Source organism: Rosa chinensis, chromosome 2 (genome assembly GCF_002994745.2).
Source record: "Rosa chinensis cultivar Old Blush chromosome 2, RchiOBHm-V2, whole genome shotgun sequence".
Classification (NCBI taxonomy): domain Eukaryota; kingdom Viridiplantae; phylum Streptophyta; class Magnoliopsida; order Rosales; family Rosaceae; genus Rosa; species Rosa chinensis.
The window spans coordinates 28,794,313-28,815,316 of record NC_037089.1 but is presented as its reverse complement, the minus strand read 5'-3'; the positions used below and the strand labels follow the sequence as shown (position 1 = coordinate 28,815,316).

The 21,004-nt window shown below is 38.2% G+C and overlaps 2 protein-coding genes across 2 annotated transcripts; one reads left to right on the top strand and one right to left on the bottom strand.

The window, feature by feature from the left end:
• Nucleotides 1–1,003: 1,003 nt before the first annotated feature.
• On the top strand, nt 1,004–15,205 carry LOC112185840 (shikimate kinase 3, chloroplastic). Its single transcript, XM_024324167.2, has 9 exons — nt 1,004–1,370; nt 1,523–1,577; nt 1,657–1,729; nt 8,775–8,862; nt 14,194–14,276; nt 14,354–14,483; nt 14,580–14,658; nt 14,751–14,815; nt 14,985–15,205. The coding sequence occupies exons 1-9, from the start codon at nt 1,038–1,040 to the stop codon at nt 15,042–15,044; spliced, it is 966 nt and encodes a 321-aa protein (XP_024179935.1). The 5' UTR covers nt 1,004–1,037; the 3' UTR covers nt 15,045–15,205.
• Nucleotides 15,206–16,915: 1,710 nt separating this feature from the next.
• On the bottom strand, nt 16,916–19,005 carry LOC112185838 (F-box/kelch-repeat protein SKIP6). The gene is made up of 2 exons (XM_024324164.2): nt 17,809–19,005; nt 16,916–17,243 (listed from the first exon to the last, which is right to left on the bottom strand). The coding sequence occupies exon 1, from the start codon at nt 18,899–18,901 to the stop codon at nt 17,816–17,818; it is 1,086 nt and encodes a 361-aa protein (XP_024179932.1). The 5' UTR covers nt 18,902–19,005; the 3' UTR covers nt 16,916–17,243; nt 17,809–17,815.
• Between the last annotated feature and the right edge of the window lie 1,999 nt (nt 19,006–21,004).

The following is a 21,004-nucleotide window of genomic DNA, read 5'->3' as shown; positions in this document are numbered from 1 at the left end:
GCCAAGCTCCTGGCCGAGATACTGAGATAGCACAACAATTGATAAAATGATAAGTATTGAAATCAATTAAACCCACAACAATTGCATAGCAGAAAGAAGACCCACTGATCGACCTTGATAAGTTTTGAAATCAATTAAACCCACTTACCCACATCAATTAAACATTTAAACCTACATCAATTAAGTATACATCTAATTTTTTTTTTAAGCCTAAAAATCTTGGACGGGCTCCAGCCCACCCAAGCCTAGTCCTAGATCCGCCCCTGAAAATTAGAGTATTCCAGCTAGTTGAAGGAAAAACACAACAAAACTTGCATTAAAGCCGACAAAAGAAGGGGAGGAAGGGGTGGTTGTCAAAGTTCAATCCAGGAAATTGTGAAAGATTGTGAGATCATATACCAGAAATATTGAAATTAGTTTGTGCTTATGAGAGATACAGAAGTTTGTGTTGCAATTCACTTATTTTTAACTCGTAAAAATCTAGCATGAACAGGTTTGTAAAGCACCACTTAGAATAATCTTCAACTACATCATTGAACTCCAAATCGAATGACATGCAGAAAAACGCACACTCAAACATTAGCAGGAATAGTAGGAATGCACATTTGATCCTAAACCCTAAACAGATGCCTCATTTAAAGTTCTAAAGAAAGCATGCAACAGAAATCAAAATTTACTCTACTTTGAAAATGCAAAAATTATGAAACTTGATTGAACTTTGATCATTTGAAATTCATATGCTCATTTCCAATTACAGACGGAAATGACTTGACTATCTCCAACAACACAGCATTATCCACCACACCACTTACTGAGCAACAATCAATCAACTGTAGCATGAAAGATTCCAAATACCAAAGTTTGAAGAAATTAAAGTACTAGTACACCTTACATTGCAATCAAACATCGACCCCCGAGCATTGTACAATGTTGGAGTGTTTCGGAACCGAAAGAATCTTCTGGGACCAATCGATTCTCCCCCACAACTCCCCATCTCCATTTTCCTTCACCTCAAACTCAGCACACCAAATCTCCGTATGACCGTATCTTTCCCATTTCCATTGGTTTCCCACAGAACAACTAAATTCTCCCCCACATTCGCCATTGTTGCGCACAAGAACTTCGGCAGCTTCTTCTCCATTCCTTTCAGCTCCTTTCGCATTCGATTTTTTTGCACCAAACCCTCTGATCTTCCCCAGATAATCATAGCAATACAGCATCCCATGCACCACACAAGCCCTCCCTCTCCACCCCATGTCCATCCTCTTCTCCACCCCCTCCCAAACCCGGCTTCAAATATTACTTTTGTAGGTTCATCAGTGGAATCTGGAAACTTTTATGCTCATTTTGATGAATCTCTTGTTCTGAAGGTAAGATATGCCTATTTCATATTAATAATTACTCTGCATATCTCCTGCCAAATAAATTTGTATATTTTGGTCCCGAAGATAATGCACAAGCAGCCATATGCATCACTTGAACAGTTTTGGGCTATCTTACCGAAAGTTATATATTGTTGCAGAGTAAGTCCCAAGATATTGAGCCATACTTAAACGGGCGCTGTATATATTTTGTTGGTAAGTCTGTTTGTAAGCCCTCTATCTTCAATAATAAAGTTATGACCCTGTACCTGATGAAATTGTTTCTGAGTTGCAGGTATGATGGGCTCTGGGAAAACAACTGTTGGCAACATTTTGTCACAGGCACTTAATTATTCATTTATTGATAGGTTTGTACTCTTTTCTACTTTCAAGTTTGTATTTCATACAAAGATGTGCATGCTCCAACTGATTTCCAGAAAAAAAAAAAAAAAAAAAAGATTGAGGGGATGGAAATGTTTTAGAATAAGAGATTTGAGAGAGATTGATGAGAGAATTGTGTATTTCATTATTGAGAATAGGAGCCCTATAAATATATATATATATATATATATATATATATATATATATATATATATATAGGGATTACAATGTACATGTTCTAATAAAGTTACATGTAAAACTATTCCGAATAGGACTAGGAATTCTAGAACCGTATATATATATATATATATATATATATATATATATATATATATAGATTACAATGTACATGTTCTAAAGTTACATGTAAAACTATTCCGAATAGGATTAGGAATTCTAGAACCGTATCTCCTATTACAACTATGAAACTAATCCTAGTTTGATAAGGCACACAAAATCAATTTTCCTTCAACACTCCCCCTTCTAAAGTTACATGTAAAACTATTCCGAATAGGACTAGGAATTCTAGAACCGTATCTCCTATTACAACTATGAAACTAATCCTAGTTTGATAAGGCACACAAAATCAATTTTCCTTCAACACTCCCCCTTGTGCCGCTCAAACTTGGTAATAACGCTTCATCTGTTGCCTCGTTAAAAACCTTGCTCGAGTAAAAAACCCTGTGGGACAAACACAAGCTCGAGGAGGAGAAAAAAAGTACAACACGTCCTTCACTCTTCGAGATCGAACATGTAGGCATCATAACTCCCCCTGATGTCGATATCTCCCCCTGATTGCTACAATCATGGGAGTTCGGATAACTTTCTTCATCCGATGCTCTTCACATGCTTCTCGAAGGTGGATTTAGGTAACAACTTAGTGAATAAGTCCGCTACATTATCCTCTGATCGGATTTGATTCACTTCAATCTTTAGAAGCGATTGTTGTTGCTGATTATAAAAGAATTTAGGCGATATATGCTTGGTGTTGTTGCCCTTAATGAAACCTAATTTCATTTACTCAATACAAGCTGCATTATTCTCATAAATGCATGTAGGTTCATCCGTGGTAGACTTCAAACCACAACTTCCTCGTATATGTCTAATTACAGATCTTAGCCATATACATTCACGCACAGCTTCATGTAGAGCAATAATCTCTGCGTGATTTGAGGAAGTAGCAACAAGGGTCTGCTTTGTAGACCTCCAAGATATCGCAGTGCTTCCCGTGGTAAAAATATAACCCGTTTGGGAGCGACCTTTGTGAGGGTCAGAGAGGTATCCTGCATCAGCAAAACCCATCAAAATATCATTGTCGTTTTGATGGAGGGAAGTAGGGGGGACGCTGACCACCATGGACGGCGGTGGCAACATGGCTGGTGACAAGATTTTGGACGGTGGCATTTTACCTCTTGGGGTCCGATCCCAAATTTCCATCATTCCTTTTCTCTCTGTAAGGATAGAATAGGCCCATATAAATCGTACCTTTTAGGTATCGCAAGATTGTCTTTACATCAATCCAATGGCGGTGTGTTGGCGCAGATCTATGTCGAGCTAACAAGTTCACTGCGAATGAGATGTCCGGTCTTGTGCAATGAGCTAAGTACAATAATGCGATTATTGCACTTAAATAGGGCACTTCGACCTCTAATAATTCTTCGTCCTCATCCTTTGGACGAAACGGACCTTTTCCGGGCTCAAGACTATGGCCAATCATGGGAGTACTCACAGGCTTTGATTTATCTTTATTAAAGCGCCTTAGAATTTCTGAGTATATGCAGACTGATGGATCAAAATCCCATCATTACGGTGCTCGAGTTCTAAACAGAAACAAAACCGTGTTTTCCCAAGATCTTTCATCTCAAATTCGGATTTCAAATATTTAGCAGTTTCCTTTAACTCATTTAGAGTTCCAATTAGGTTCATGTCATCGACATAAACTGCTATGATTGCAAATCCGGAACTTGTTCTTTTAATAAACACACCTGGGCATATTTCATTGTTAATATATCCATTTCCAATCAAGTAGTCACTTAGATGGTTATACCACATCTGTCAGGATTGTTTTAATCCATATAGTGAACGTTTTAATCTTATTGAAAACGCGCTCCGTGGTTTAGAGCCACTTGATTTGGGTAATTGAAGTCCATCTGGAACCTTCATATATATATATATATATATATATATATATATATATATATATATGAATCCAAATCCCCATAGAGATATGCTGTAACTACATCCATAAGCTGCACATCAAGTTTTTCAGAAACTACCAAACTGACAAGGGAGTGGAACGTTATAACGTCCATTACGGGAGAATATGTCTCCTCGTAGTCGATTCCAGGGCATTGTGAGAAACCTTGCGCCACGAGGCGGGCTTTATATCTAACCACCTCATTTTTTTCATTACGCTTTCTAACAAAGACCCATTTATAGCCAACAGGTTTTACATCTGGGGGTGTCTGCATTATAGGCCCGAATACCCGTCTCTTTGCTAGTGAATCTAATTCAACTTGGATCGCATCTTTCTATTTAGGCCAATCCGCTCTTCATTGGCATTTTTCGACAGAGCGAGGTTCGATATCATCATATTCTATAGCAAGAGAATTTTTATCCATCATCTCATGTACACTAGTGTAATTCATGGAGATCTCTCTATTCTCTGGAATTGGTTCTAACATTGGAGAGTCCCCCAATGGACATAACCATAATCCGGAATATTCTCATGAGATGGATTATTCACATCGATGATTAATGGATTATTTTGTGCCAAACTCGCTTTTTTCTTGGGCGAGAATCCATCGAATCTATGGGCCTCCTGCGCTTCCTGGCAGGAGCCGCGGGCCTAGCCCCAAAGTCACCATCACTATGAGAGGGGACGTTGGCGACATGCTCAGTTTCCCTTGAGATGACATCATGTCTAATTTTACGGACATCAATCCTTGCAGACACGTTTGTAGCAGGTATATGTGATCTCGTCATTTTAGCAATATCAAAAAACTCATCAGGCATCGATTCTGCTACGTTCTGAAGATCGAGAATTCTCCGCACTTCAATTTCGGACTGTGCGGTTCGGGGATCAAGATGAGACAGAGTGGGGACAGACCATGACAATTCCTGTAGTTCATGTTGAACATTTATGTTCTTATCTCCCCCTAACGACGGGAAGACTGTCTCATCAAAGTGACAATCCGCAAATCTAGCGGTGAAGAGATCGCCTGTCAAGGGTTCTAAGTAGCGGACAATCGTTGGAGAATCATATCTAACATAAATGCCTAATCATCTTTGAGGACCCATTTTAGTGGGCTGTGGTGGTGCAATTGGCACATAAACTACACACCCAAATATGCGTAAGTGTGAGACATCAGGCTCATAGCCAGTCACCATCTGGGATGCATAAAAGGGTTGAGTGGCAGTAGGTCTTAGACGAATAAGCACAGCTGCATGCAATATTGCATAGCCCCAAGCAGAAATAGGGAGATTGGTGTGCATTACCAATGCCCTAGCGACCATTTGTAGTCGTTTAATGGCGGCTTCTATGAGACCATTTTGGGTGTGAACATGAGGAATATGATGTTCAACATCAATCCCAATGGACATGCAATAATCATCAAAAGTCTTTGATGTAAACTCCCCAGCGTTGTCTAATCTGATAGACTTAATAGGATGATCAGGGTGGTCAGCCCTTAACTTAACAATTTGTGCTATGAGTTTAGCAAAGGCATCGTCCTTTGTGGACAAAAGCATGACATGTGACCAGCGTGTCGATGCATCAACCAACACCATAAAATATCTAAATGGTCCGCAAGGTGGTTGAATAGGTTCACAAATATCACCTTTGATTCTTTGCAAGAAAGGTATATTCCTTAAAGGGTATTCCTACTCCGGATCAAGGGTCGTAGAAACTCAATTGAGATAATCTAGAGCCTTGTTAGGGCCTCTAGTTGCACCAAAAGGTGAAGAGTCCTAGAATCAAGGTTCCCAAGCTAGTCAATACGGCAATCAAAATTGGTATTGTAGCTAATCATGTTCTAAACAAGTGTCCTAGCCATAAATTAGAGAAGTGATTAGGTCCCCTAATTTGTTCTAAACATGCTCATCTACACATTCAAGAGTTAATCAAGCTCCTAAGCATGCATCTAAGCCAAATATTATAGAATAGAACATATGCCAAACATGAAATTGAAAACCATTAATTCAAAACATATTTTTTACATTAAATCCATGCTAGGGCTCAAACCCTAGCTTCCTAAATAGACTACTCACAACCCATCCACAAATCAACAGCAATATTCATCAATTAATTAAAGAGGTAAAGAAGAGTGAAAAGTAACAGGAACCTATGAAGCATGGATACTTCAAAAATCTGACTATGGTGTATCGTATCCGTATCGGATACGGATACGGGTACGATACGCACTGGGTACGTATCTAAGACCTTCAAAACGTATCATTGACTATGTAGCATCAGTTGACTTTGTTGATACGTCTTGGATACGGTTTGACATACTTTTGGATACGTTTTGGGGTATTTTGGATAATTTCCTATCAATTTAAACCTGATCCACACGAAGCCGCACTGAGCTTCGATCAGATTCAGTTCTCTCTTCTCTCTTCGCGGCGTCCCGCGTCCCTCTCTGTTCGTTGCGGCGTCCCGCTCTGTGGGTAATCACTGGGTATATATGTTCAGATCAGTGGGTAATCACTGGGTATGTTCAGATCAGTGGGTAATCGCTGAGTAAGCTTGAAGCTAGTGGGTATGTTCAGTTCGAAAGCTTGAAGCTTTAATATCTGTGGGTTGAAGGCTTGAAGGTTGAAGCCTTGCCTCTCTGTTCGTTGCTTCTTCGCGCCTCGCGGCTTTGTCATAGAACAAATGATGAGGATGGGTATGTTCTGAATTGAAAGCCTTGAAGGTTGAAGCTGATATGTGGGAGTGTGGGTTGAAAGGTTAAAGCTTGAAGAGTTGAAGGTTGTTTTATCGCTTCTGTGGGCTATTATTAAAGGTATGTTCAGATTTGTCCAACATCTTATATCAATTATAGTGAGTAGGCCGGTAGGTTTGGAATCAATTACGTTTTGGAGTATGAATTATCCTTATATCATATCTTGGAGTATGAATTATCCTTATATCACATCTTGGAGTATGGTTTGTTATTAATGGAATACACGATTACACGAATGGTGAATTAAGTCTTGGCAAGTGGGCAGCAACCATCTATTTATAATTCAATTACATGAATGATAAATTAAGTTAAGTCTTGGCAGCATTGCAGCAACCATCTAGTTATAAACTTAATGGATACGGTTAATTCTTGGAGGGGATGATTTTGACTCAATGGATACGGTTAATGGAGGCATTCTTGAGGTTGCCAACCTCTCTCTTGATGAACCGGAATTGGAGGGTGTAATCTTTGATGATGAGGATGAAGTTGATTGAAGTTGTGCAAGTTTTGGAAGCTTGTTTGTGCTTGAACTTAGTTTTAATTTATGTTGCTTGAACTATTTGTTAAGTAATTTGATCCTTTGACTTATGTTTTGTTTGATTGTTTGAATATTATGTCTTTCAATTGCTTGTTTCATTGCAATTCCATCATTTTATATGCAATATTCATCAAATATATTTATTAACACTATATATATATATATATATTTTACATATTATTTTATAAATGTGTCCAAAACGTATCGTATCCTGTTTTTTTGAAAAAAAACGTATCCACGTATCGTATCGTATCGCACCCCGTACCCCGTACCCGTGTCAGTGCATCATAGACAGGAACAAGTCACAAATTGCTATGGAGCAATTATGACAAGCCTTGATTTATGGCTTCCCACTATACTCAATCTCAAGTCTTGATGTAGATGAGATCCCTTGAAGCTCCTTGAAATCCTATGAGAAATTGATGAGGATTTGATAGAATTTTGGTGAGGTGAATCTTGGTGAGGAGGAAAATGGATCTTGGTGAGATGAGGTGGATCTAGATGAGGAGGTTCTTGGTGAGGAGGAAAGTGAATCTTGGTAAGGAGAAGAAATGGTGTGGAGAGGTGGTTTTGGGTGTAGGGTGAGAGAGAGAGGATGAAGCTGGGGTCTTAGTGGCGGTGTGCGGCAGAAGGGGAAGAAGAATGTGTCTGATGGGAAATGGGGTCGTGCTATATATATGAAGAGAGAGAGGCCTTGGTTTTGTCTGTGTGGTTGAGAAGAAAGATCACAGAGGATAGCATAATCATAATTTATTATGCTGCACGTGTGTGGAGGGGAGGAAAATATATATGTGATGATGTCATCATGACGTCAGCATAAGGCATTATATATATTATTATGCATATATATATATATAATATATATATATATATATTTTCTTGTTCTTTTTCCTTTTCCTTTCTTTTCTTCATCTTTCTTCTTTCTTCTCTCTTCTCAATGCATTTCCGCAAATACTATCGGAGACAACTATATTCTGCTTCCTTGATGGCAGTGACCATGTTGACCCGCATTGACCATTTCGTCCTTTTGTCAGAAATTCCATTTTGCTCAATTTTCACGTCATTTTCTCTCGATTTCGGCAATTCCGCTTATTTCCTACAAAATAAATAAAAATATATTAATTACATAATAATTAACTTGAAGGCTAACTTATTTATAGTATTTTGGATACAATTACATGCATAGAAATACGTGTAATCAGCACACAAAGTCAATTTTCCTTCAACAGGAAAAAGATTTTTCTCTATTATGTACCTCATTCTTTCCAAGTCTATTTGAAGCCTTAATGGGTGAAATAAATTTTCAAGTGTTATAGATGGTTGCTAGCTAGGAGTTAACTCGATGAAACTGTAAGATCATGGCATTAATAATATTTGTGACCCAGTGAGTTTGATTCATTAGGAGCATAGTATCATTATGCTGGAATGGTCGGAAAGCTGAACTATGCTTTGCATGATCATCTGTTCTATATTGATGATGTACTTTCTAGGTATATCACATTTTACTGAATAGTGTTTTGCATTTTGGCATTCTTGTTGGTGCTACAGTGATACATTCGTGGAGCATGAGGCAGGTGGAAAATCTGTAGCTGAAATTTTCAAACTCTATGGAGAGGGTTTCTTTAGAGACAAGGAGGTTAGTTGCGGAACCATTTTTGTTTATTCATTTTCTGCAGATTTTGATGTTCTGACGCATTAAGATTTAAGAAAGAAACTGTCGGTAAATATATTTGTCTAATTGCTATATTAATAGTAAAAAAAAAAAAAGTATTTATGTAGATAATATGCCAAATAGAATGCATAAATCTAAACAATGAAAATCAAATAAAAGTTAGAAAAACCTTAAACAATATGGTCGAGTCTAGTACTTAGTTCTATGTCCTTAAGACGAAATTGTCTTCTCATTGGTGCTTAAAGGTTTTAATGGAAAACGTCTCCCAGGATACAACGACCTTCTTCTTGTGGTAGTAGCACTCCAAACCTCAGGAATATCGAACTTAGATTGTGTATGAACTCTCTCTTAAAAAGACTCAATTGTTTTTCAGGATATTAGGAAAGATTCATATGTAAAGGATAGGAGGAAAGATGAATTCAAGAAGTTATATTCAGAATATGGTGTAGCAAGTGTTTTATAGATGTAAGGTGACTTTCGGAGGAGATATGACTTTTTACCAAAAGTTATATTTTGTGAACAGCCATGACTTCTCATTCCATAGTCATTTACATTTATTCAACTTCACACATTTTCATTAAATTATTCATTCACAAAATATGGAAAATAAATAATTTAATATTAAATTTTTCAATAATCCCCCACATGGATGAAATAATTAGTTAGAGAGGAAACTTTCAAAGGCTGGTGCGCGCGGACATATGAGAGAGTTTGATTGAAATGATATCGCATCGGGATAGGTAGTTTTTGGCTTTGAACCTTTCTTAGTAAAATACCATCGGATTTACTAGCTAATTAGTGAAAGTGATGTCTTGAACTATTCAGCCATTTATGTAAACCAAGACAATAGCATTCACACAATATCTTTTCGTACACATCTAGTTCTACGGTTGTGTCCTTCCAGCCATGGACAACACCCGGTATTCATGAGTGCTTTAGAGAATTCAGCATTCAAAATTCTTATAGAAACTAACAAATTATGCATTGTTTCATCATAGGATATGGGAAGGGGATTTGTCTCCACAATGCTACTTCAAAGTCATCCACCATTTAGTTGTCCCTCTGAACCTAGATCTTGGGATCTCCTGTCAACTAGGTTAGTATCCATAGTGGATGACGAAGTGGTGTTAGCTCAGTGGGTAGAGCACCCACTACCTATGTACGAAGTCATGGATTCGAGTCACCATGGGGGCAGGAGTGAAACCCTTTGATCATCTTTTATAAAAGAAAAAAAAAAGAAAAAAAAAAGGTATCCATAGTGGCGACTTATACACCCCACTCCCCTTGATAATCAACTTATTATCTAGTCAAACTTCGATTCAAATAATTGGACCCACTTGTTTGACTATAACTCTATTGCAAATCAAAGTCAAGTTTTCGATTCACCAATTGGTCAAGACTTACTACTTGTGTTGGCTAAGATTTATTTAAACACACACCCCCACATTTCTAGAGGTACTTTCTTTGTGATTAGCAAAACATTTCTCCACAAATCTGTGGTGCTTATGAACTATTTAGCGGAGCGCCTCCATAGTTTTCTAAGGATTTAAGACCACTATTCTCCAGATCTGTCATTCTATTATTCTTCCAAATTTTGAAATGTCATCATGATAGAAAAGATAGTGTGATCAGCCCCCACAATTCTCTCATTACTATTGGTGTTATTAAAGCATCTACACTTCTTTAAATACACTAAGAAGTAGGCCTCATCAAAAAGCCCGCGGATCAAGTGGGCCGATGGAGGCCCGCAAAAACCCGGCCCGGCCCGCCAAAAGCCCGCTAGGCCCGGCCCGTAAAAGCCCGCAAAATATTATATATATATATATATGTGTGTGTGTGTGTGTGTGTGTGTGTGTGTGTGTGTGTGTTTATATATATATATATATGTGTGTGTGTGTGTGTGTGTGTGTGTTATATATATAGATATATCTATATGTGTGTGTGCGTGTGTTTATAAATATATATATATATATATAGAGAGATATATATATATATATATATCTATATATATCAATATATCATATATGTGTGTGTGTGTTTATATATATATATATAGAGATATATATATATATATATGTGTGTGTGTGTGTGTGTGTTTATATATATATATATATATATATATATATTAATATATATGTGTGTGTATATAGAGAGATATATATATATATATATATATATATCTGTGTGTGTGTGGAAGTTCTTATACTATTATACTTCTATATAAAATATGTGCATATATATATTCTACATATCGGTTGACCAATCCGATCGGATTCGAAAATATGGTGAAATTGGCTAAATTTTTTACCACACTCATAATTTATTGTAATAAACTCATCCAACGGTCGGTTTTTCCATTTTCTTTGAATTGATAGGGGTTGCTCTTTGGAGTGTATGATATATAAATATAGGTTTATAAGAGTAACTACGTTTGACCTAGTTGATCGAATTCGAAACGAGAACCAAATTGGCTGGATTTTCTACAACCACCATAAAACATTACAATCTCTCCATCGAGCGGTTGGTTTCTCCGAATTCATTTTCTACTTCATGGTTGCTTTAGAATGAACCTAAACAATTTAAATGCAATGTACAGTCATACAACTATATGAATAAAATTGGTATAGACCAATGTGTTTGTAATTAAAATTAATTTTTTTTTATCTTATGTCCACGCACATCCATTGATGGAATATATACAAACGTGATGTGAAAAAATAAGCACGTTCCGCAGTTGTCACGGCATCGGTCAACCAATAAAACATATAAGTGACTACGGTTGACCAATCCGATCGGATTCGAAAATATAGTGAAATTGGCTAAATTTTTTACCACACTCATAATTTATTGTAATAAACTCATCCAACGGTCGTTTTTTCCATTTTCTTTGAATTGATAGGGGTTGCTCTTTGGAGTGTATGATATATAAATATAGATTTATATGAGTAACTACGTTTGATCTAGTTGATCGAATTCGAAACGATAACCAAATTGGCTGGATTTTCTACAATCACCATAAAACATTACAATCTCTCCATCGAGCGGTTGGTTTCTCCGAATTCATTTTCTACTTCATGGTTGCTTTAGAATGAACCTAAACAATTTAAATGCAATGTATAAGTCATATAACTTTAGGAATAAAATTGGTACAGACCAATGTGTTTGTAATTAAAATTTTTTTTTTTTATCTTATGTCCACGCACATCCATTGATGGAATATATACAAACGTGATGTGAAAAAATAAGCACGTTTCGCGGTTGTCACGGCATCGGTCAACCAATAAAACATATAAGTGACTGCGGTTGACCAATCCGATTGGATTCGAAAATATGGTGAAATTGACTAAATTTTTTACCACACTCATAATTTATTGTAATAAACTCATCCAACGGTCGTTTTTTCCATTTTCTTTGAATTGATAGGGGTTGCTCTTTGGAGTGTATGATATATAAATATAGGTTTATAAGAGTAACTACGTTTGACCTAGTTGATCGAATTCAAAATGTGAACCAAATTGGCTGGATTTTCTACAACCACCATAAAACATTACAATCTCTCCATCAAGCGGTTGGTTTCTCCGAATTCATTTTCCACTTCATGTTTGCTTTAGAATGAACCTTAACAATTTAAATGCAATGTATAAGTCATATAACTTTAGGAATAAAATTTGTATAGTCCAATGTGTTTGCAATTAAAATTAATTTTTTTTATCTTATGTCCACGCACATCCATCGATGGAATATATACAAACGTGATGTGAAAAAATAAGCACGTTTCGCGGTTGCCACGCCATCGGTCAACCAATAAAACATATAAGTGACTACGGTTGACTAATCCGATCGGATTCAAAAATATGGTGAAATTGGCTAAATTTTTTACCACACTCATAATTTATTGTAATAAACTCATCCAACGATCGGTTTCTCATTTTCTTTGAATTGCTATATGTAGCTCTTTGGAGTGTATGATGTATAAATATAGATTTATAAAAAATTTGTGTCTTTAAAAATTTATTTATCAACAAATTAGTATCTATATATAAATATAGATTTTTTTGGTACAATATAGTTATATAGATTGTTATCTTTGGTTGTATTTGATCATTATCCATTGAATTTCCAAAGCTTGATTAAAAAAAAAAATACTTGTGTCTTTAAATATTTATTTATAAATAAAGCCCGCAAGGCCCGGCCCAAAAAAGCCCGCAAGGCCCGCTTTATATGGACGGGCTTGGATCCTTTGATTTTTAATAAAGCCCGGCCCGGCCCGGCCCGGCCCGAAATTATTTAAAAATATAGCAAGGCCCGGCCCAAGCCCACTATTGACGACCCCTACTAAGAAGTAGGAACCTAAAGTTCTCACAATGACTCATCGACAGGTCTAAAGACATACTTTTCTATTCAAATTTGCCACGACCTTACTTTCAATTCGATCACGAATTTAGCAAATGACTTAAGGATGCATGAGTATCAAATTTCATAATCATTCTTTGTGCATGAATGCCAAGCGTCACGTACCGGTTCTGTAAACAACATTTCCGCACAATTGAAATTTGATCAAATGCCATAGCCCAGAAGTCTCGTTCACTAGTCTCGTTCACTTCTTCATCAATATTGGTCTCTAGCTTACTGTACATTGATGATCATGAGTGCCGATTGGAGTTTATAGATGGCAAACTGCTATTCTCCAATTTGCCGCTGCAAATTCTAGATTTGTTATAACTCATTCTGTCATGTGCATATTCAAATAGATAATCAATCATGAAGTTTTCCTTCAATCAAATCATGTATATAGGTACAGGCATCAGGACTGAACATACATAAGGATGACCATTGTTTTTAAAAATAATTGATATAGAAACCACGAAACATCCTTTCAAGTTATAATGATAAACTCATGAATTCATGCATATGAGACATTCATAATCACAGTATTTATAATGATTATTTTTATGAGACATTCATACACAATCAATTTATGAATGATTATTTCATAATCACAGTATTTATAATGAATGTCTCACAGTATTAATTGCCGTTATAAACAATGAAAATCGAATAAAAGTTAGAAAACTTAGATTGTGTATGAACTCTCTCTTCAAGATTCAAGAAGTTATATTCAGAATATGGTGTAGCAAGTGTTTTATAGATGTAAGGTGACTTTTAGAGGAGAGATGACTTTTCACCAAAAATTATCTTTTGTGAACAGTTATGACTTTTCATTCCATAGTCATTTACATTTATTCAACTTCACACATTTTTATTAAATTATTCATCCACAAATTTTATTTTCAGACCGAGGCCCTACGAAAACTGTCTATGATGCAACGTCATGTTGTCTCTACCGGCGGAGGTGCAGTAGTTCGGCCGGTCAACTGGTAATTAAGTTTTCTATGTTTTGACTTTTCTGTGTAAAGTACCAGTGGTGTTAACAAACTTCTATTTCATGCATCAGGAAATGTATGCAGAAGGGGATTAGTGTATGGTTAGATGTACCCTTGGAAGCCTTGGCCCAGAGAATTGCAGACGTGGGAACTGGTTCTCGTCCCCTTTTGCATCAAGGGCCCGGGGATGCGTACAGTAAAGTATGTCATATATGATTAGTTCTCACAAAACAGCCTTCAAGTTTATAAATGAAAAAAGTACCAACTAAAATTGTTAACACTTCTCTTTCCATGCAGACATTTATGCGTCTATCTAGTCTTTTCAAAGAGAGAGGTGATGCATATGCCAATGCCAATGCTCGGGTTTCTTTGCAAAGTAAGTGCGCTTTGTGGCCCTTTCTTGTTATCACATAAAACAGAAAAGAGATCAAGTTTAGATCTTTTTGGTTTGTATTATCTCTTGTGCAGATATTGCAGCCAAAATGGGTTATAGGGATGTATCCAATCTCTCGCCTACATCTATTGCTCTTGAGGTTTCCCCTCTTTCTCTTACTCTTCAGTTTTAGATTCCTAGCTGATAGATGTAAACTGAAGGGATCCTTAAAAAAAAGAAAGAAAAAAGAAAAGAAAAAGAAAGCTGAAGCTACTTTGAATTTTTCTGTAGTATCTCCTTATTGATTAGTTTTGCTTAACGTTTAACAGGCACTTCAACAAATTGAATGCTTTCTGGAGGAAGAGAGAGGCCGTGCCTGTGTATTCTAAGTTGTCAAACTTCCATGCTGCATACTTGTGGTATTTCTCGATTAATTATTTTTCCTTTTATCTTCTCTGTAAAATGTGCCATGTTTCGATTTTTAGTACGGAAACATGGCACAGTATGTGTATTTGTGTTAATGAGGTCGTGCATGAAAAAATTGCAGAAATGAACTATTAAGATTTCTTTTTTATCAAAGAACTATGAACACATTGTAATGTTGATTAAGTTGTACCTATATATATTGTATCATTGTTGGTTCAAATGGGATAATAAGTCCAGTATTATGAGAGACAAGCTAGTATACTGGTGGGTATGAGATACCCTCATTTACAACTATTTAAACAAAAATTTACAAGTATTTAAACCAAAATTACAACATTGAGAACAAAAGTTACCATATTCATTTACACTATTTACATATAGTTAAACAAAAATTACAAAAGAGGTGTAATTACCATTATTAGAACTAAAATTACACAAAGTAGGACTCAAATTACAACTTTGACAACAAAATTTGTTCTCACTTTTGTAAATGTGGGTATGAGATACCCACCACTACACTAAAATTTCCCCAGTATTATACTGCTCACAGTTCAAATTTCCCTTTCTTTGGTTGTGATACGATATACAACTCCCAGTTTCGCTTGACAGTTGTCTGTTGAGGGAAGGAATAAGGTAATACTTGTGCGATTACTACGAGTTCAAAGATGTGTATTTAAAAGTTTGCATTGCATAATAATTGCTGAAAACAACTTACAGATGTAGTACTTTAAGTGTAGACCACGCTGTTGTGGCGCTTTTACTCCACTTAACTTCTGATTTTACCCAACCTCTTCATTCTCCTCATACTTATGTTTGTAACTGTTGAAAAAAAATTCAAAAGTTGAAAGATGTTGATCAAGCATCTAGGTTATTTACTGGCTTAGCATGTATATGTTGAAACTCGAACACGTTCATGAGAAAGGAGGATCTAGGAAATGATATGACTAAACTACTCAAAGGATTAGAGAATGACATGTAGGAGGGGAAGGTTGGTGTAGGTTCCGAGTGTGGTCAGTATTTGTGGTATGGGAGCCATCGATGGCTCATCTTTCGGTGTGGGTGCCTTTCTTTTTTGTTTTTGTAGTGTGGTGGTGTTCACACTCTTTAACTTCTTCATCTGGGACTATTATCTGATTTAAATATAAACAAAACCTCTTCGAGTCAGGTCAAACACTAAACTCCAACTATGATTCATGACCTCAATTTCAAGGTCGACCAAAGACGAAACATGAAAGAAGAGACCCGACTCTTCCAGTCTTAAAGGATGATGAAAAGAAGAATGCTTTCCAGTTGTACACACTGATGTAATGGATACTTATCCTCAGGACCATAATGCCTCCAGTTCAACCAACCAACGCAATCATTCACAAACCAAGCTAAGCCACATGTAGAAAAACTCATGCAGAGACTGAAAATGTCTCTGGGACAGAGAGTCGTGGCTCTTTGATGGACTCCTGCGGCCAAATTTTTCACGGCCGGTATGGCTAGAGCAGCGAATACAGGGTGGTTGCTCTGCCGTGAACCCCTCCTAGAGACGAGCAACCACTTCTGAGACTTCCTTTCCAAAGTCCAGAGAAATATCCTGGACTGAAAGGCTTTGTTGTCCGGTATTACTACATACACAATGTCCGACCGAGACTAGGCTTTTTCAACCAGAAAATCCGAGGGCCTCACTAATTCTTCAAAATTATGCAGGAATGTAAAAGTATTATTAGAACTGAGATTGTATAGATTTCAATGCAAAATTGGATTTGGATTTCAATATTTTCACATGTAGGAAAAGTGGTTCCATGATGGTAACTAAAGATCAAATAAAAAACAACAGACATACGAAGACAAATGAAACATAATCAATTTTGGATGTTTTTACTAGACTTGTTCAGGTGGAACTCTAAATTTGTTTTATTTTCTTACACGAAGAGTTATTTATTCCATTACAGCTATGTACAAATTAAAATTCCTTGCATGGGCAGCACCACAATCATTACGAAAGATATAATCAGGTTGATTCCATTCACTACACGCATTCGAGGACTTGATCCCAAATGTGCTTTCAGCAGCTTTCCAATTTTGCTGCGGTCCTCTTAATGGATTACAGCTTGCAACTTAAATTTAAGTACCCTATGTAGTTCCCTTGCAAAAGTAGCATTCTGGTGGCATACCTGTGAGAAGGAACAAAGCCGAGAAAAGAAGAGAGTTAGGGGAGGCTTTGGGAAAGATGGTGAGATCATACACCAGAAATGTTAAAATTAGTTCTGCTTATAGGAGTTACAGAAGTAAAGGTGGCATAGATTGTGTTGCAATTCACTTATTTCTAACTCATAAAATCTAGCATGAACACGTTAGTAAAGCACCACTTAGAATAATATTCACTACATCATTGAACTAGAAATCGAATGACAAGCAAACAAACATACACACAAACATTAGCAAATAGCCTAGCATATTTATGGAATAGTAGGAATGCACATTTGATCCTAAACCCTAGACAGAGTTGCCTTATTCAAAGCTCTAAAGAAAGCATGCAACAGAGAAATCATGAAACTTGGTTGAGCTTTGATAATTTGAAATTCATATGCTCATTTCCAATTACAGATTGAAATGACAATACTATCTCCAACAACATAGCATTATCCACCACACCACTTCCTCAGCAACAATCAATCAACTATAGCATAAAAGATTCTAAATACCAAAGCTTGAAGAAAGCACCACTCTACATCTTACATTGCAATCAAACATCAACCGCCAAGCATTGTACAATGTTGGAGTGCTTTGGAACCGAAAGAAGCTTCTGGGACCAATCGATTCTCCCCCACAACTCCCCATCTCCATTTTCCTTCACCTCAATCTCCGCACACCAAATCTCCATATCTTTCCCATTTCCCTTGGTTTCCCACAGAACAACCAAATTCTCCCCCACATTCGCCATTGTCGCGCCGCACAAGAACTTCGGCAGCTTCTTCTCCACTCCCTTGAGCTCCTTCCACATTCGATTTTTCACGTCAAACCCTCTAATCTTCCCCAAATAATCATAACAATACAACATCCCATGCACCACGCAAGCCCTCCCTCTCCACCCCATGTCCATCCTCTTCTCCACCCCCTCCCAAACCCGGGTTCTCGGGTCATAAACCACCCCGCCCCGGTCTGCCAGCGCATAAACCCGCCCACCTATCACCGCACTCGCGTGCATCCACTTGCCCCGAACCTCAACCGGGCTCGGCACGGCCTCCCAGACACCCGAACCCGGGTCGAGAGCCTCGGCCCAGTATTTCGACCTGGTCCAAGAGTCCGTCACGCATCCACCGATCACAAAAATTCTGCCGTCCACAACCCCAGCCGCTGCGAACTCACGCGCCACGCGCATCGGCGGCCCGGCGTGCCAGGTGTGGAAGCGGCAGTCGAGGACCCAGACGTTATTGGACGGCGCGTCGTTGACGGACCCGCCGAGGACGTAGATCTCCGGGCCGACGACGGCATAGGCGGCGCCGACAGCGGGGATTGGGACGGGCGGGATGGGGACGAGGAGGCGGACGGCGTCGTTTCGGGGGTTGGGGTTTTGGTAGAGGGCGAACCAGGTGGCGCGGTGGTCGGGGGAGCGGAGGGTGAGGTAGAGGAGGTGTTGGGCGGAGTTGAGGAGGGAGCGGGTGGTGAAGAAGAAAGGGGAGGAGAGGAGAGAGCGGATGGGCTTGGATAGGATTGAGAGGATAGGGTGGTAGTGACGTGGGATCCGAGCTAGGCAGTTCGAAGCGACGTCGTATGGGAGGGAGGGGATTAGCTCCGCTGTGGATTCTGAGCTCGTTGCGGTGGTGGACATGGCTGTGGAAGTTGGGACTTTGACAGCTCTAGCTCATCGTTTGTTTATTTTCCACTTGGGACCAGAGGGGGAAGTTGTTACAGTTTGGGAAGTGATTTTTACTCTATGATCAAAATATTTAATAAAATTTTGTAAATTTTTTTGGGTCAAAATTAAAATTACGACTTGTTGAAGTGTTTAAACCTTAAAAATGTTCACTCAATTTCAGCATGATAATATTACCACTCACATGTTTTGGATTACATTTTGTTTAACAAAATTTCATGATTCTGTAGTTCAAATAGGGCTTCCTTAACTCTCAATATGTAAATTGGAAGCATAGTTAGAAACATCTTATAATGTAGATATTGGAGTAAACTAAAACAAGAATGATTATACAATCTATTCATTGGAAATATTTACGTTGGGGGATCATGGTATACTGTAGAACCATACCAAGCAAACACAAAAGAGTCAGAAGGTTCGATACGGATTCGCACAAGCTTTACAGGATTCAGAGACTATTTGAAGAAGCAAGAGCTGGAGAAGCGCTTAAGTATCATGTTTCTACAAGACCGAAGCACTCCAGCTCGTTCGATCCATGGGTCTTCAAAAAGATGTTGGGTCACACTGATAAGATACTGAGGTTGTCTCTGCAGAAGCCATGGGTGGATAAGGATGTGCTCCCATACATGTCTCAATTATCCAAGGACTAGATGAACTAAGGTCCTGTCCAAGTATTTGATTCTGACACGTTGTCTACTCATGAGTTGGCATTCAGGAAAGAGGAAAGTTTTGTTTTTTGTGGTTTGTGGGTGAAAGATTTTGTGCAGATGAGAGACCTGTGCAACACTCTATTGGTCTTTACTAGCAGACGGACAAACAGAGATTTGTTTTCTATGTTCTCGAAAGGTTACCGCAAAAAGATTCTCAACCAGAATGATACAAATGATCCAGGAAGGTTACCAGAAGAATTTAGTCTTAATTCTGCTCAATTTCATGACAAATATAGAGAGATAGTTAAAAACAACTTGGATACAGTTTGCGCTACAGTTTTAATTAAGCAACACTTCCTTCCCCATTCACCTCTACTTTAATTATTTTATGTTAAAATCCTAAAATCTAGGTAGAATATGAAATTTAATTATTTGAGAAAGAGCTTGGTTTGTTAATACTATTGCAACTTCGTACCAAGAAACAACCAAGATTATAGGCATCAAGGTGCAGTTGCCCGAAGATTCACGTGTAATATGCTTTAGTGGTACCACTTTCTCCAACATGCCAAATCTTAGACTATTCATATACCGTTTGGACGCTATTCTAGAGTTGTTGATAATATGCCAAAAGGCTAGAGGGTAATTGATTGGCCTAACCGTCACTTACTTAGAATCACATATGGTGTTGATTCATAAAATTTCAAGATGACTTTTTTTCAGTAGCCTAAGAGCAAGTCCACCGGAGGTCATAGTCATAGTCATAGTCAAGAAAAATCTGATGTGGTGACCTTGCTCTCAATTTCCCTACTTGCACCGTTGGTTTTTTGACCGGGCAAAACTCACCCCTTCTTAACTACAGCCAAGAAAATAGTCATACCCATGACATTTTCCTTGCCCAGCCAAGGCTTGTGCCAGCTCGACCCACACCCAAACGTGGGTGACAGGAGGAGGAGAGAGAAGAGGTCAGGCGACCTCGGGGGCAGCAGCAGCAGACACTGAAGCAGCAACAGCAAGCATACCCGCCTGGGGTTGCTTCGATCTCCACCTGGAGGCAGCGTCTGGGCGGGCTGAGGCGACGAAGCGGCCGGACGAGGTGAGGCGACCTCGGGGGGGGGCCGGGTCCTTGGCCGGAGGACGCCGGAGGACGGAGAAAAATCCGGGTCGGGTCGCTGAAAAATCCCGGCCGGGTCGGGTGCCATCTAGTTCTTTATCTTGGTATACTGAATCTAAAAGTAGTGGCAGTCGTACTGGAAAAATATGATAATCTCTTTTTGTTTTGACAGGGAAGGTAATCAAATACCAGTCATTTGAGGATAATGCTGCATCAGAGCAGATTCAGGAGATTGTTCGAAGGAGGGTGTCGCCTTTGTTTAACTCAAAGGAGATTTAGATTGGGATATGCATCAGT

Coding starts and splice junctions, on each gene's coding strand:
- LOC112185840 (XM_024324167.2), top strand. CDS start 1,038: ATGACCGTATCTTTCCCATTTCCATTGGTTTCCCACAGAACAACTAAA. Junction 1,730..8,774: donor AATTATTCATTTATTGATAG/GTTTGTACTCTT, acceptor TTGGTGCTACAG/TGATACATTCGTGGAGCATG. Junction 14,484..14,579: donor CCGGGGATGCGTACAGTAAA/GTATGTCATATA, acceptor CTTTCCATGCAG/ACATTTATGCGTCTATCTAG.
- LOC112185838 (XM_024324164.2), bottom strand. CDS start 18,901: ATGTCCACCACCGCAACGAGCTCAGAATCCACAGCGGAGCTAATCCCC.